This window comes from Grammomys surdaster, unplaced genomic scaffold (assembly GCF_004785775.1).
Source record: "Grammomys surdaster isolate TR1022 unplaced genomic scaffold, NIH_TR_1.0 279, whole genome shotgun sequence".
NCBI classification, from domain to species: domain Eukaryota; kingdom Metazoa; phylum Chordata; class Mammalia; order Rodentia; family Muridae; genus Grammomys; species Grammomys surdaster.
This window is the reverse complement of record NW_021604720.1, coordinates 11,951,215-11,967,902: the sequence shown is the minus strand read 5'-3', so window position 1 is coordinate 11,967,902 and position 16,688 is coordinate 11,951,215. Positions and strand designations below refer to the sequence as shown.

At 46.9% G+C, this 16,688-nt stretch overlaps 1 protein-coding gene across 2 annotated transcripts in view; it reads left to right on the top strand.

Annotated features, from left to right (window-relative positions):
• Fbln5 (fibulin 5) overlaps nucleotides 1-16,688 on the top strand; it is a 65,501-nt gene that overhangs the window by 33,632 nt on the left and 15,181 nt on the right. For both annotated transcript variants that reach the window (XM_028777328.1, XM_028777327.1), the window contains exons 5-6: nucleotides 10,490-10,612; nucleotides 13,331-13,447. In XM_028777328.1, the coding sequence (XP_028633161.1) occupies nucleotides 10,490-10,612; nucleotides 13,331-13,447 (240 nt within the window). The remainder of the gene's footprint in view (nucleotides 1-10,489; nucleotides 10,613-13,330; nucleotides 13,448-16,688) is intronic.

The window sequence follows — 16,688 nt, the reverse complement described above, 5'->3', positions numbered from 1 at the left end:
AACCAACAGTTCTGTCTTTTCAGCAGCACATTTAGATATGCCTGTCAAACAGGTCCAGAGAGGTGTCCATAGGGGAATACCAGGGCATTCTGATTCCAGAGCAAATCCTAGGAAACATGGCCGTGTTTATAACATACCTGGCTACAGTGCCCTGTGTAGACTTGCTTTGTATGCTGCGGCGAGCCCCAGACTTCTTGGCATCGCTTTTTCTTGTGTCCTCCAGGGGGCCTCCTCTGCCTGCCTCAGCTCAGGTGCCTACCTGAGCTCTCAGGATCCGGCTTGTCAGCTTCTCTAGACACAAGAATCTGGAGACCTATTTTTTCAGAGGAGGTGGTGTTGTGTAGGAAGGTGTCCCTGAAGGTCACTGTGGAGCTAGTTTGGGATTTGAGCCTGACTTTCAAACCTTTCTTCCTCTCTTTTCATTTAAGAGATAGATCCTCCTGTTTCTCCTCCTCCTCTGCTAGTGAAATAGTGAGACAGTCTTCTAGTCTAAATACCGCTCCTTGACTGGGAAGACCAGTTCCTGACTGGGACTGTGGTAAGGACTTGGCTTACAATTCCTCCCGAGTTACTCTTGCCATTAATTCTCTTTATACATGAAAAAAAAAATCAGGTTTTAGGGGCTGACAAAAAGAGCCCCTCAGAATTTGTTTTACATTATGTGTCTTAAAAAGTGAGGTCAGGATTTGAACCAGGTCTGGCCCCAGCTTCCCTGTGGCTACCTCCCTGTTGCCTGTTGAACCCAAACTTTAGAGGCTGGATTCACCCCCACCCTCCGTTATAATTCAGAGCTCTTTGTAGCTTCTTTCCTTCTATTGTCTCCTCTCTCTCCCTCCCTCCCTCCCTCTCTCTCTCTCTCTCTCTCTCTCTCTCTCTCTCTCTCCCTCCCTCCCTCCCTCCCTCCCTCCCCTCCCTCCCTCCCTCCCTCCCTCTCCCTCCCTCCTCCCTCCCTCCCTCCCTCCCTGCTTCTTGGGTCCCATGCAGTAACACTGAGTCGCAGAAGACATGTAGGCTGTTCCAGCACAGAGGGATCAGCAGATCCTGAGGGCACAGCATGGCTGCTGTGGACTTCCTTCTGGGGTTTAGCTGTAGAGCACAGGTCACTTGTTTATCTCTGATTTGATTAGGAACAGTTTGTAAACTTTGGAATAAAGCCGAGTGAAGAAATCGGCTCTGATTCTCAGCCATTAACTTCTGCATTGTGGTAAAACACACATGATATAAAATGTGCTGCCTCGGCCATCTTCAAGGGGCACTGCTCAGCCATTTTGAGTGTATCCACACTGTCATGAAGCAGACCTCGGATCTTAGAACTCCATCTTTCAACTTGAAAACTCTGCAACCATCTCTTTGCCTAGAAACCATCATTCTACTCTCTGGCTCTATTTGACTCTCGTGGGCATGTCACAGAAAAGGGGTCAGGAAGTAAGTGTCTGTCCTTTGCAACTGGCCTATTTTGCTTAACAGAATGTCATCAAGATTCCCCCAGGTTGTCACATGTAACTGCAGAGTAGCTCTAGTCAGCCCTCCCAGCATCCCTAAGACAAGGAGCCTGAGTCTGTTTCTGTCCCATGAGAGTTTATTGTCCTGAAGACGGGTAAGTGTGGGATACAGAGCTCAGATCCTTGCTCCACGGATCACTCACTCTGATGGCTGGGGCATGCGCCTTGACTCACTGTTACACCGAACTCGCAGTGTAAACCTCAGAGAGCAGTTGGGAAGATATGGTGAGGTATTGTTAGTGAAGAAGTCACTGTGCATTTTGTATGTGTGTTTTTGTGTTTGTGCTGCGCACATGTGCGTGTATAATAAAGGTTGGAGGATAACCTTGGATGCCATTTTCAGGATCATGTTTCGTTCCTTTGAGACAGGTCCTCTCATTGGCTTGGAGATGATCAACTAGGCTAGACTGGCTGACCAGCAAGTCCCAGGGATCCTTCAGTATATCTCTCTAGCTCTGGGATCCAAGTCTGTGCTACCTTGTTCATTTTTATGTAGGTTCTGGGGATTGAACTCAAGTCCTTGTGTATGTGAGGCAAGCACACTATCAGGTGAGCCATGCTCTGATCCCATCCAGGTACTTAGGAGCTACGTCGGTTTTCTGGACTTGGTGTGAGGTCTTGGAGAGCAGGTGATGTAAGTTCCTATCGGAGATAAGGAAGCTGAGATACAGAAGGTCAGCAATGTGTGCAGGTTTGCTCTGGTAACCAGGTGAGGGACTGAGAGTCTGACCAAGGGCCCTCTCACCTCAGGGCTGGGAAGGACACACCTGCAGATTTCCTTACTAAGGGAGCCCTGAGGGTAGCCCAGGAGGGAAAGTTTGTTGCCACTGCTGGACTGATTAATTCCTTGGGGTGGATTTGCACACCTGCATATTCTCACACGAGTAGCAGGGCTCATGAGGGTTTTGCTCTGGATGGAAAAGTAGATTGGGCTTCTACTTGCATCCCGAGGGGTGCCGCTAATGTGTGCTTTCAGGGCAGGGAGGGCCATCATTTTCGTTCCTCAACACTTCTCAGAATAAACTTTCTCGGGCAAGTTAAATGAGGAAGACAGAGGAAGCTATATCAGGCATGGCTTTGAAAGTCTGTGCCTTGCCTGATTAATGTGTCAATATACTGATCCCCGTGTGATGGAACAGGAAGTGAGGTCTTGGAAGGTGATGATGTTTGGATGAGGTCATGAGGGTGGTACCCTCCGCTGGGACTTAGAAAGGGACAAGGAGCCTTGAGGTTTTTACCCCACCCCCACTCTCCACTGGGAAAAAAGGTGGTGTCATTAGTTAAGACAGAGCACTGGGAATGGGGAGCTGGTTGTGTGTTTGTGTTTGTGTGTGTGTGTGTGTCACAGACTATGACACTGAGAAAAAGCAGACAGGAATATATTGGGCATGGTAGTACATGACATTAATCCCAGCACTTTGGAGGCAGAAAGTAGGTGGATCTCTGCAAGTTTGAGGCCAGCCAGGGCGACAGAGTGAGACCCTGTCTCCAAATGAAATGTAAAAAGAGTGAGGTGGAGGAATTGGCTCAGAGAGGACAAGAAAACTGCATGTGGGGAGCCAGGGAGATTTCAGGATATAAGATCCATGCATTTATGAGCTGTGATCTTACGGGGCTGATGAAAAATAACGCCACGTCTATTAGGAAAATCTTGACCTTTCTCCTGCTTGGGATCTCTGCACTTTGGCCATCACCTCTAGGGAGTGTTTCTAAGAACTTAGTGAAGATTTGGGGAGTTGAGTTTACTCATGGAAAACCCAACACTACCAGTGAACCAATAGGAGGGAGGGCCTTTCATGACATGGGCTGCTGTAGGTACCCAGTAACACAGTCGGCACCCACCACTACAGGACTGAATTGTAGAGGTGGGTGTGTACTGGAACAGCAATGTGTGTGGGTCAGGCTATATTAGGATTGATTTTATTTTAAATTATGTCTATATGTCTATATGTGTGTGTCTGTGTGGGCATGCACATGTGTGAGCGTGCTCCTGCCTATGACAGCCAGAAGAGGACATCAGATCCCACAGAGCTGGAGTTGCAGGTGGTTGTGGGTTGCCAGATGTGAGTACTGGAGCCTACACTTCCATACTCTGAAGGAGCAGTATACACTCTTAACCTCTGACCCAGTCCCCACTAGGGGCTTTAATAATACTCTCAGTGAATCTACCCCGGGAGGGGTGGTGACAGGAGCTCCTTGGAGATAAGAATCCTCAGATGCTCATGCCTCTTATGACAAACTTGCCTAGTATTTGTGCATAATCTGCTTACCCACTCCCAAACGCAACCATCTCTGGACTGCTTGTGATACCCGATACAACATAAATGCTATGCAAGTAGTGGCTATACTGAGATGTTTGAGTGGGGACCAATGATGAGACAAAAACCTGCTTGATATACGTCACCCTGCCACTTGGCAAGAAATAGAGGTAGAAGGGTTGAGCCTTTGAAGCCAGCCATGGCGACATAGTAAGAACCTGTTAAAGTGGTGATGGGGAATACAGTTGGTACACTTCCAGTTTCCACATGTCCTAAATCTCAGCAGGGGGAGTCTGTGACCTCAGAACCCATGGATACCAAGGACTGAGTTGTTGTTGTAGCCAACAGCCTTTATCTTAAAGAATTGAGTTTTTGCCCCCCTCCCCAGTTTATCTTAAACACTCCCTAAAATCCTAAGCACATTGTGTGGGCACAGAACTCAGCATCAGTCAGAGGCATGCACAGAACTCAGCATCAGTCAGAGGAGTGCACAGAACTCAGCATCAGTCAGAGGAGTGCACAGAACTCAGCATCAGTCAGAGGAGTGCACTTATTCAAAGTGTAGTCCCTGAGCCACATGCATTGGTGTCACCAGGGAGCTGTCAAGTGTACAGCATCTCAGAATCCTGTTTTAACAAGAACCTCTCTGATTCATATATACATGAAAGTTGAAAATCATTGCTGTCCCACAGATTCCTCTGCCCCAGACTCATTTAAATCACTTCAAAATAATGCACCTCGCCAAGCCTCAACCCCAGACAATCTCACGTAGTCAGTCATTCATGTGGACAGCGAGGTTTGGAAAATGCTGCCTGGTATACATCCAAACCTCTTCTCTGGTGATGGGCAAGTGGCAAGAATTTAATAAGTGGAAATCGAATTTGAGTGCTTTGCTGTTTGCTTTATAGTCACAATAATGGCCTAAGTCTTAAGCCCCTAATAAACCATGTCCAGGTTGCCAATGAGCAGGCTGATCCTCTTACTTCGAGAACATCTTGACTCATGATGCTTGAGAAAACCCCTGTGTTGTCCCTTCTCCGAAGCAGTGGCCACCCGAACTCTGGCATAAGTCTAATAGACTTGGCCAACTCTCTCCCCATTTTGAAAGTGAGCCCAGCCACTCGCTGTTTATCATGCATTCTGTGGATGAAAATAATTTACTCCCCAACCCCCAACCAAGATGATCCTCATTACTGACATATTCAGTCTCTGTGGAAGATGAGAACTAAGGCCATCTGAGAACACTTCTCCAACCTTACTTTATGGGTAGATGAACAGCGTCCAGGGAGAGTCTGGGTCTCAGATTCCAGCTGGTTTCATCCAAGATGGAAGGATTCTTTTGTTGTTGTTTGGAAAATGGACCACACATTTGTTGCCTAATTAGTGGTCCAGTGCTTAATATCAAGAATTGAGAAAAGGGCTGTAAACATGGAGGTTTTTTTTTTTTTTTTTTTTTTTTGGACTCCTAATGATCATGCAAGACCATCAGGCACATGGAGTGCAGATGTGCTAGGAATTTAGCAAGCAAGTTCTCAAACACTGAGGTCTTTAATTAAGCAGGTGTTTGGGAAGTCGGTCCTGTGTGGCTTCCAGGCTTGGCTGGGTTGGGCTGCCTGAAAAAAAAAAAATGGCAGTGACCCAGCCCAGCAGCCAGGCTGGAATAGCCTTCCTGCCGAGGTGCAGGAATGCGGCAGTATTATTCTCCCTATTCTTATCAAACCCCATTAACTTGGGCAAGGAAGGAACCAAAAATGGGCTGGAAAAACATGTTGTTTCATCGGCTAAAAATTCTACTACCACAGAAATGATCTCTGCCATGTCCAAAAAGCAAGATTGGAGCCCTTGGGAAGGTGTGGGCGTGAAGTACTCTTGGACAGCTGTTGCCCGGCAAGAATGTTTCCCTTTGGCCAATGACTTTTCTCACACTAGAGCAGGCACGTTCAATGGAGGCTCCCTAAACCAGCTTTACCTGTTCACAGAATTGGAGCATGGGTGTAGAAAGGGAAAACTCAGACTGGGCAGGGTTGAGGAATGGCTGTGGAGCTCTGTAGGGGACATATCACTTCATGTTTCGGCTGTCTGTCATCCTAGAAGGACTCGCAGATGCCAGAGTGCAGAGGTAGAAATTGAGATGCCGTTGAAGGACGATGTCTGTCATGTTTCTCCTCTTACCATAATCTCCTACTGTGTAGTGTGTGTGGGATCTGATGGAGAGAGACCATGTCCCTGGCCACACAGCCCCGTGAGCCTCAGTGCCAAGGTCTTGGGTGTCTCTGTTAAGTTCTAGACCATGACCCACAAGAGGCAGAAGCCAGACTTCCTGATCTTTCATGGCTGGTAGGGACAACTGGTCACTGGCAAATAAATTGGAATGTTTGAGCACCAGTTCTGTGGTAGGCACTGGTGATGGAGTGAGTATCTTTGGTAGTTTAACAATCTCCCAGAAGCCTGTGAGGCAGCCGTCTTAGCAGCTATTAACACCAGCAGGTTCCAGAGGAGGGTGCTGAGAACATTCTGTACTTCCCAGTTATCAGTACATGAACCTGGGCCCACATTCATCAATGTCAGTCCCTCCAGTTCTTACTCTTTTACCCGACAGTCATTTACAAAGAGGTCTCAGCCCACTGGCAGGTTTCTTTTCCCTCTTAAACTTTGGTGCTGTGAGTGTGGCTCAGAAAATGTTCTCCCTGTGGCATGGGAGAGCCATGGCTATTCTGTTTTAACTTTTAAAAATTGTATGTATGTATGTATGTATGTATGTATGTATGTATGTATGTTTGCATCTTCTTACTTCTACAGGTGAAGATGCATATGTGGAGGTCAGAGAATAGCTTATGTGAGTCCTGGGAATCAAATCAAACCCCAGCCATCAGGCTCAGGGACTGGGGCTTCTATCTACTGAGCTGCCATACCAGTCCTGTCACTTATGCTTTTAAATTTTAACTCAGTGTTTTGCCATTTTTTCCCCACAATGTTTTGCTATGTAGTCCTACTTGGCCAGATACCCAGTGTGTAGCCAAACTGGCCTTGATCTTTTGGTAATCCTCCTGCCTCAGTCTCCCAGGGACTGGGATTATAGACATATGGCACCACATTCAGCTTATATAACTTTAAAACTTTTTAAATTTTTATTTACACCTATGTGTCTGTATAAGTACATCTCACATGGGTGTGGACGCCCACAGAAGCCAGGAGAAGGGGTCAGAGTCCTTAGAGCTAGAGTTACAGGTGGCCGTGAGCCTCTTGATGTAGGTTCTGGGATCCAAACTCAGATCTTCTGGAAAGAGAGTAGGTACTCTGAACCACCTAGCCAGCTCCCTGGCCCACATTTGCAAAGAACAACTTCTTTCAGTCAGAATTATTGATATGAAAATAGTGTAAAGACATCACTGTTAACTTTCAGGAGTGACTGCCACAAGGTAGTGTCTTTATGTGAGTATCCACACACAGCAACAGCAGGCATATATTTTCATGCTATCCACACTGCAATGTGTCTATGGTGGAAGAATTATTAGCTAATTAACTGAGAATCAACACTAAGGTTGCTCTTGAAACCATTTCATATGGGACAAAAAAAAACAGTGTTGCGTGTGGTGCTTTCTGAGAAGGGACATCAGCTGAGCTCAAGCCCGCAGCAGGAGACCCACAATGTCTCCAGAGAACTTAGAGACTGGAGTGCCAGTCAGACATGGCTTCCACTGCACTCTAGCTCTAGGGCCTGTGGTAGCTTGTGGAAGGCAGCCCCTTCTCATGCTGCCTCTTGAGTCAGAGGGGAAGAACATTTTGTGGTCCTCAGGATGATTGGCAGTTGTGAGAAGCCAGTATCTCCATTTGGTGACTCTGTGAGACCTTGACCAGATTCAGAGGGCCTGCCTTCACACTGCTCTGGCCTACCTGCCCATGTCAGCTTACTATCTGACTAAGATGATGAGACTTAGTGAGTAATATGAAGTGCTGGATGAGTTACCTCATGTTGAGGTGTCCACTCTGCCCATGACAAAGGCATCAAAGACTGGTCTGATGGCTTTTCTGAGTTGTCTGCCACTGAGAAGACCATCCTGGGGTCATGTGAAGGACACAGTGCCTCAACAAAACTGCAAGCTGAGGTGAGGATTGCTTTTTGGGTGGGAGCACCCTGGGCTTTCCCAGGTTCCAGAAAAGATTATGAACACTTTCCTTAAAGGCCAAGAGGCTAGCCACCTGGACAGCCAGAGGGACATTTTCCCACCTGGGGAGAGACCAGCCACAATTTCTGTGGTAGACTCCTCCAGGTGCCCAGGCAGCTGACTCAGCCTGCAGCTCCTGAGAGGAAGCAGGGAGCTGGTAGATGTGTTAGGAGGGCTGGAGGTTTGGATGGACACACACACACACACACACACACACACACACACTCACCCATACCAAGCAGCATAAAGAATGAATACATGAATGAATAAGTGATTGTTCTCTCTCAGCGTTCTTTCCTCTGAGGGGACCATTCATAACTATCACACAGGAAAGGGAACAGACATGATTGCACACAAGGATAATGACACCTGCTCAGGTTGCCATAACTTGTGCTTTTCCACTGATGCAGAAAATGACAGCCTGCCAAAGAATGTCCTTGGAGCCATTCTATGTCTTTTTCCTTCTGTTTTTTAAGTCAGATGTATTTAATGTAAGCAATTCAGCTATGAGCTGGAATCTGCAAAGCCTCATTCACCCCCTTGTGGAAACCCAGACTGAACATTCTCAGTTTGGGCTCCTCCAGCAGGTGTGTAAGCTAACAGTGCTTTGCAGGGTGGTGGCCACTTTAAAATTCCACATTCCAAAATCCTGTCAGTTAGTTGGCTGAGGAAGCCTGGCTGGGATTTTACAGTGCTCTTGTTCCAGGGATCTATAGAGCTCGTGAGTTCTCAAAACAGACTTTATATAGACAAGTCCACTTAAATATATATATAGTAAAAGTTAGTTAGATTAAGTGAAAATTAAATCTAAATGTTTAGATTAATTATGTGTGTGTTTATGCGCATGCAAGCATGTATGTGTGTGTTTGTATATGTAGGCATGTGTGTGTGCATGTGCACAAAAGTGTCTGTACATGTGCATATGCAGTTGTGTGTATGTATGCGTTTGTGTGCATGTACAGTAGACCCATGTTGAAGTCCTATATGTCCTCCTGAGATCAGCGTGCTGTGTTTGGTTTCTGCAGGACTTTTCTACAGGCATGTTGTTTATGTTACATGTCACACAAAGGCAGAGGCTTGGGGACTTGTCGCCATGGCTTTTCAACAGCTTCTCACCTCCTTTTGGTCACACTCATTTACCATTCTCCTCAAGTCAGGGACAAGAACAGAGACTCCCAAGGTTGTTCCCAGGGTATAATCACCATCGATCATTCTCTGCTGGGAAAATATAAATATGTCCTGGCGGATGGTGGCATTATTTATTGTCATATGCTTGGAAGTGGATTGGGACAGGAGTGGCCACTGGCCAAGCATTATTCCCAGGCTCCCCAGGGAGGCTTGGCTGTATGGGCAGAGCTGGGGTAGAAGGGGGAGGCAAAGGGCAGGGGCAGGAGTTGGCAGCAGAGAACTGGGTAGGGACTTTGCATGCTGTCACAGTGTCAAAGTGGAATGAAAGTGCTACTACCTAGAACCCAGACTCTTGAGGCTATTCATGCTTAGAGTAGTGACAATTGGCTCCCCATGGGAACCAGACACCTTGTGACTTTGGAGTCTGGCAGGGATTCATCAGTTCCCTTAGTATTGGCTTGTTGTGGATAGTGGATTGTCATTTAACCTGAGGATACCGCTGCTTACCTGGTTACTATGTTCAGCTGTGCTGGCTTCCTGAGCACACAGCATGCCAAAACCAGTGCTATCTATGCCAGGGTTTGTCTCAAGATACTCACACCTTGGGGTCCTGGAGCCTTCTAGCTCCATTACACACATGCAAACATGTTATCTGTGATTAAGTTCAGAACCTCAGGCATGTCAGGCAGATACATTATGTCCACAGCCCAAAGATGCCATTTGAATGGCTGGGGAGGAAGTCTTCAGTCTGCAGCATCAACAGGCAGATATGCAAAGTGGGTTGTAGAGAAGGCAGTAATAGCTCACTTTCTTTAGACAGACCCTCGTGCATCTGCTTGGTCATGGCTATGTCCTCTGTTATCTTTGTACAGAGAAGCCTTGAGTCAGGCAGGAGGAGGCATGGGCTAAGCTTGTGGCTTGGTATTTATGGCTTCCTCAGCTCTGTTTGCCCAGCTGTAAAGTGGGCTCACAAAGTCCAATGAGGATAAATGTGGGGTTCATCAAACCACACAGTGAATGGCAGATTTCAATGATACTACTGACTTGCTGCTGGTCCACTTGGCAAAGAAGGTGTCAATGAGCAAATCCAGCTGCTGAGGGGATGACAGGAAGGGTAGGCAGCAGAGACCAGGATCAAAAGAAGGAGTCATTGTCAGTCTACTGCATGTTCAGAGAAGGTTGACAAAGGCCAAGAAGGATAAAGGCTGACAAACAGTGCAAACGGCTGTGTTTCCCCACTATGTGTAGTTCTCAGAGCAAAAGCCACTCTGGTGTTTCTCAAAAGTGCTTATCAGGGAAATACTCTGCTCTCGGTGTAACCCAGTGATTTTATCAGCAGCCTCTCAGTGAGACAGAGGCACAGCTTGCACTTCTGGTGGCTCCAGGGTTCTCAGATGTGAGCAGCATTCTCTGAAATCATTTTTTTGTGTTACAGATGTGGACGAGTGTGCGACAGACTCACACCAGTGCAACCCCACCCAGATCTGTATCAACACGGAAGGAGGGTACACCTGCTCCTGCACCGATGGGTACTGGCTTCTGGAAGGGCAGTGCCTAGGTAAGAGCTCCTCAAGGCTCCAAGAGAAATTCTGGGGGGTTGGTGGTTGCCATGGTTACAGTACAATGTGAGAACTGTGGAGAGGTCCAGGTAAGTTTATCTTTGGGTGTGTGTAGAAAGCTATGAAATGACCTTACACATGTCACTATTCGTTAAAATGAGTTTTCAGTATCAGTAGCACTTCATATTTTTTTTAAAACTACATTTTAAGGGATTTGGTATAAATTTGCTGAAATCTTCCTGCCTTCAGGAAGCTTACAGCTAAGCCAAGAAGTAGTAGAAATGAGAGTTATTCTACCCTGGTTAGAAAAGTCCTAAGCCAAGAGAATACTTTTGCTTAGTTACAGGAATGTTTCACATCTCAAAGTTAGATCAGGAGTGCCAGTGCCATCCTTTCCAGCATTGATACCTGCCACTCCACTCTGCTCAGCCACAACTCTGTTCTCTCCAAGGTGTCAATCATCTCTAAGTGACAATTTTATCCCTTGCAGTTGTCATTAATTAGGGACATTTTTTTTCTTATGCTCTGGATTTGCATTTAGCCAAGTTGCCTTCAAGTTCGAACCAAACAACAGTATAGAATATATACATATGTGGAAACAAACAAACAAACAAAAACACCAAAACCAAAAACCTTTCCTCCAGGTCTCTGGATTGAGGCTGAGTTTGGGTTTACTTTGTGACCTATCTGAAGAGACCTTGAGGCATGACAAGCTGCCTGGTCTTGGCCTGCTTCTCCCTCCCAGGCAGGCACAGAAGAGTTGATGCACACAGGCCTCTGGGAATATGATAGCCCCTATGCATTAAAACCAACCTCGGCTCTAATGGAAAATGTGATCCTACTGGATGTCAGCCGACAACAAGAGGGAGTTCGTTATACAGGAACTTCTGATGTAGAACTCCAGGGCTGGAAAGGATGTTCGATATTATGTCATCTAACTTTTATAGAGTTGGAGACAAACTCAAAGAGGAGGAACATTTTGGATAAACTTAAAACAAGTCGGGTCTAATATTGATGTCTCTGGCTTTCCCAGCCAGATTTTTTTCTTACCACAAAGGGCACTAAGATGTGGGGCAGGGTATATGGGCTCATCATAGATGCACAGAGGGCAGATCTCTATCTGAGAGATGCCAGAAGATGTTGCTCCTGTGCTTGTCAAGTTTGTTCTCTTCCACAGAGCCCTGTGGAAGGATGCTCATTGGTACATAACTTGCCTACATTGCATGGTCCATTAATATTCACATATGACAGAGACCTTTCTTAATTTCTGCAGATCCCATGCCTTCCCTTGGCTGAACTCTTCTTTCTCTTTAACTTGTGGGTTCCATGGCCACCCACCATCCCTTCTGTGCACAGTTGGAGACCTTATCTTTTTCAGAAAACTGAAGGATAGGGGCTTCATTCCTAAATACTCCAAGGAGAGAGTACCTTCTCTGTCTCTGACGCCTCTCCAGGCACTGGTGATGTTTCCAAGTGTGTCTTGGGAGGAGGTCAGAATTAGCAACTATACAAGTCAAAATGTTTTCCAAGTAGAAGCTGCCCACCTCAGACAAATGTAGTTGGGCCATCTTAGAAGCCAATGGGACAAAGATAAAGCAGAATCACAAGGTAGGGGAAAATCTGGTGGAGCAGAATCTGGTGAAGGCTAAAAAACAGGCAATGGGTTGGGCTGGACTGGTGGTGGAGGAATCCTTTCTAGAAGTAGGTAGTAGAACCTGAGCACAGGGATCAAGGTGTGAAGAGTGCTATCTATATCTTTCTAGGAGCTGAAGTTCTAGGGAGGGGACACTGGGAGTCTACCACACAGTAGGGATGATGTGAGGCTCAGTGACTGCTTTAGTCAGATGAACTGGTCCCAGCTGAGCCTGCGTTAAGTAAGGACACTGTCCTCCCAGAAAACGGAGAATGGTGGTTTCAATGGTGGCACCCTGCCTAGTAGGAGTGACTTGTCCAGCCTATCACATTTTTTTTTTTTTTAGCTCAGGATGTTATAAAGTGCTTTTCCAGTGACATCATAGGCTCCTCATAGGCTGGTGCATGTTACAGGGAGGGCATATGGCACAGCTCTGCTGGAAGTGTACATTCGCCACCATGTTGCTACTTTCCATGGGTCAGATGTTTGTATCTGAAGGTCTATGTCCACTCCAGAACCAAGGTGAGCACACACATCCTTCTATTACCACATTTATAGGTCTTACTGTAGGACTGCCCAGCTCATCCTGATGGCCCAGTATCCTGTTCCTGCCATCTGGACAGAGCCATTATTAATAGAGCTGGCAGACAGTTTGTTAGAGTGTTTCTGCTGATTCTTTTTACATGCTAAGCTAACTTGCTCATGTCCAGGGTACTGAAAGGATCATGGAGACTCAGTATTGAACGTTATTATTGCATAAGTCTTAGTTAAGCCTGAGTTGGGTACATTCTGGAAAGTCGCCTTGTGCAGTATCCCAATCAAGGAAGAAGAATTCCGCCACAAATTTCAGGATAGGTTCAGTTGTTGATGGAACAAGATCATTTGGGGAAGTAGAGGAATATGATGAAGTAGGCACTGTGGTCCAAAGGGTTCATCATTCCTGAAACTTAGTAGGTTCTGTCTAAGCAGCCGTCTCCTCTCACGGCCCTTTCTGGGCCCATCCTAGAAGAGGAGGACAATGCCACTAGGCTGATGGTGGCCTCAGGGAAGAGCTCTGTCTTACCTTGCTTGCATTTATTTCCAGATATTGATGAGTGTCGCTATGGTTACTGCCAGCAGCTCTGTGCAAATGTTCCAGGATCCTATTCCTGTACATGCAACCCTGGTTTCACTCTCAATGATGACGGAAGGTCTTGCCAAGGTATGTGACGTGTATGATAACATGGGCACAGTATGAAACACTAGATTTAGTGTCCCTCAGAGCCTGACAGTTGATGTTTTCATTCCTAGTCACTGCCCGCTTATCTCTCATTGAGTAGAGAACCTGACACTAGAGCTAGTGATGAAGACGAAACAGCTCAAAAAAGTGCTCTGAGGATGACAGAGGGAAAAGCCACAGTCATCTATCAGAACAGCATTGGACGGGGTCGTGATCCACCTGTGATTCTGTGTCTGCTAGCAGGAATGGCTTTCAAGGCTCCTGATCTCTGATGAATCACAAAACAAACACTACATACCATGCAAACGTGGGCAGTTTCCAGATCTCTCTCAGGAATTTTTCCTTTGGTCTATATCAGGAGTACCTATTGCCCAGTACAGGCAAGGGTGTGTTACCTTTCATGACCCCACAGAAGGCTCCACAAAGCAGATGAAAATAAAAGTACTTTCTGGTTTCTGCATGATCAGTTCCAATAGGGATCAGTAAGAAAAGCAATCTGTGTGTCCATCATGGTCCTGTTGGAAGGCTTCTGCTCTGGAAGTCAATGAAGGCCTTAAGACCCAAAGAACTAATGTAAGTCATGATCTGGTCTGAGTTCTACCTCTGGCTCCAGCCTCTAGTCCCTAGCATTGGTCTGGATGCAGACACAGGATGAGGCCTTTGTTGGAGTCTGCCACTGGGTTTCACAGGCCCGTTTCCTTGTCACACTATTTGAGTGAGTTCTGGCATGCAGGCCCTGGCCAGCTATTTAGAGGATATTATGTCTCCATTAGTTTAATCATATCTAAATCACTGGATAAACAGGAAGGCATCGGCCTTCCAGGGTTTGATGCTGGATTCTTTATGAGGCTCCTCTAAAGCTGGTCCTGCTAATTGTTCCAAGAAACCCCTGCCTGGGCTTCTTTTGCAAGGAATGGTAATTTTTTTTTCTTTTTCTTTTTGGTCTGAGAGCAGAGCTGGGCCAGGAGTTTGAGGAAATAAATAAAACAGGGCCCTTCCTTCCCACTGGAACAGGGAGCAGGCGTCTGGCTCCCTTGCTGTTACGATAAGCTGCTTAGGGCTGATGACAATTTCTTGGGGCCAAAGCTGGGGTTGGAGGTGCCAGCCCAGGTTTTCCCTCAGAGGCTGGCACGGTAGACTCAGGCAGCACTTAGGTTTGGACATGGGCACTTGGCCACCAGGATATTGCATCAGCAGGGCCCACGGGTCACACAGGCTGTTACGGATCGTGTCAAGCTTTTGGAATCATTCTACCTTGTGTCTCCTCAAAGGGCTTATGTCCTGTAAACCTCACTGACCCTATCAATAGTCTTACAGACAGGATTTGTGGCCATGATCCACAGATAAAGAAACTGACTCTCACAAAGGTAAAGCCACTTGGTCAGAGTCAGGTGGCTTGATTGTGGCCGAGTCGAGAGGAAAGCCAAGGGCTCGGTGAGTCACTTGGGACACCTTGCCCTCAGGATTCAGACTGCTGGCCAGCAAGCCCCATGGATCCTCTGATCTCTACCTCTCTAGCTGTGGGCATAGCTCAGGCAACTATGCCTGGCGTTTTATGTGGGTGCTGGAATCTGAACTCAGATCCTCATGCTAACACAACAAATGCTTTTCAGACTGAGCGGTTGCCTCAGTTCCCCGCTCTGGGGATTTTAAGTCACCATTGGAAAATCTGGCTGAGAGGCAGTTAGGGTGCGAGGGCTCTAACCGTTTCTGGTCCGACCAATAGTAGCTTTGAGCTACGGAAGCAAGGTAGAGCTCATTCATCACCAACTGGCAAGTGTCTGGCCAGGAGGACGCCAGCCCCAAAGCGCAGCAACACTGGCCTATCGAACCTGGTATGTGGTTTAGTACACTAGGGACATTCTTCTGCCCAGTCCTGCCCCTGTCTAGATGGAGAAATGCCCAGTCTCTCATGAGTGCTGGGTGCGTGGGCACCAGGGCAGCCTGATATCTCACCAGACCCTTCCTACATGGCTGTTCATTTGTTTGTTTTTTCTCTAAGGGCTCCAGAGTTGGCAGGAAGCAGACACTTTGTGGGCATGGGATTAGCTTTCCCCTATATGAGGCCCCTCAAAAGCTGCTTACCACAAAAGTCTTTACTTCTGAGAACATTCAAAGCTCTTTTCAGAGCCTTAAGAGGCTTAACTGGACTTGTGAAGTGGAGAAAAACACCTCTTAACTAGAACCGCCACCATAAGCACGTGACATGTGGGAGGGGGTGCTTGCCTAGGGTCAGTCGGTGCCAGTGTCAGAACGATCTCCTTCCCTCTGTCCCTCACCTCGATGAGCTATACAAAAATGAGTCCTGTGCATTATGATGGGATTCCTAACTCATGTTGTAGTTCTAACCAGGCCCTTGTTGGCATGTGAATTGGGGCATGTCTCTTAATGTTCAGAAGCATCAAAAATCGCTCTGTTGATGTGTAATTGACACACAGTACAACACTCTGCTGTAGGTACGCTATCCCACTAGCATTGACATAAAATCATTACCACACTGAGGAGGAGGTATCTGCCATTACTCTTGGTAATGGAGAATGGGGGGGGGGCGGCAATGGTCTGAAAGCAGAACTGTTGCAAGAATAACCAGTGAGGCTATTTATTTATAATAATCATATTCTCAGAATTGCTGCGATGATTTATCTGACAGCAGTCAGTGGGGGTGAGAGAGGAGCAAATCAGAGATGGGAAAGAGTGGGTTTTACCTGGGAATTCTGTGGGTGAGTCCGGGAGAGCGGACTTCCTGGTAGGTACACGCGTACGCACACACAGATGAAGTGTGTGACGTGTTCCTCTCCCTGCTGGCTTGGCACTCTAGGAGGGGCACGCATACAGAGGTTCTCGCTCTTCAGGGTCCGTGTTGGAGATGGTCCTAGTTGCTTTCCCTGTGGTTATGATAAAGCATCCTGATGAAGCAACTCAAAAGACAACGGTTCAAGACAAAAGGTTACAGTACACTATCACGTCAAGGCCACAGCAGGAGGAGGCTGCTCACATGACACCCACAGTTAAGGAGCAGAGAGTGGTGAAACCTAGTTCTTTCTCACCTTCTTCATGTATTTAGCCCAGGATCCAAGTCCAGGGGATGGTGCTGCCCACTTCAGTTATCTTACTGAACACAACCCCTCTCAGGCATGGCCAGAGGCTACATTCCTTATAGGTGTGCCTGAAGGCTCATCTAGATCCTGTAAACTGACAATAAAGTCTCACAGTACATGTGATC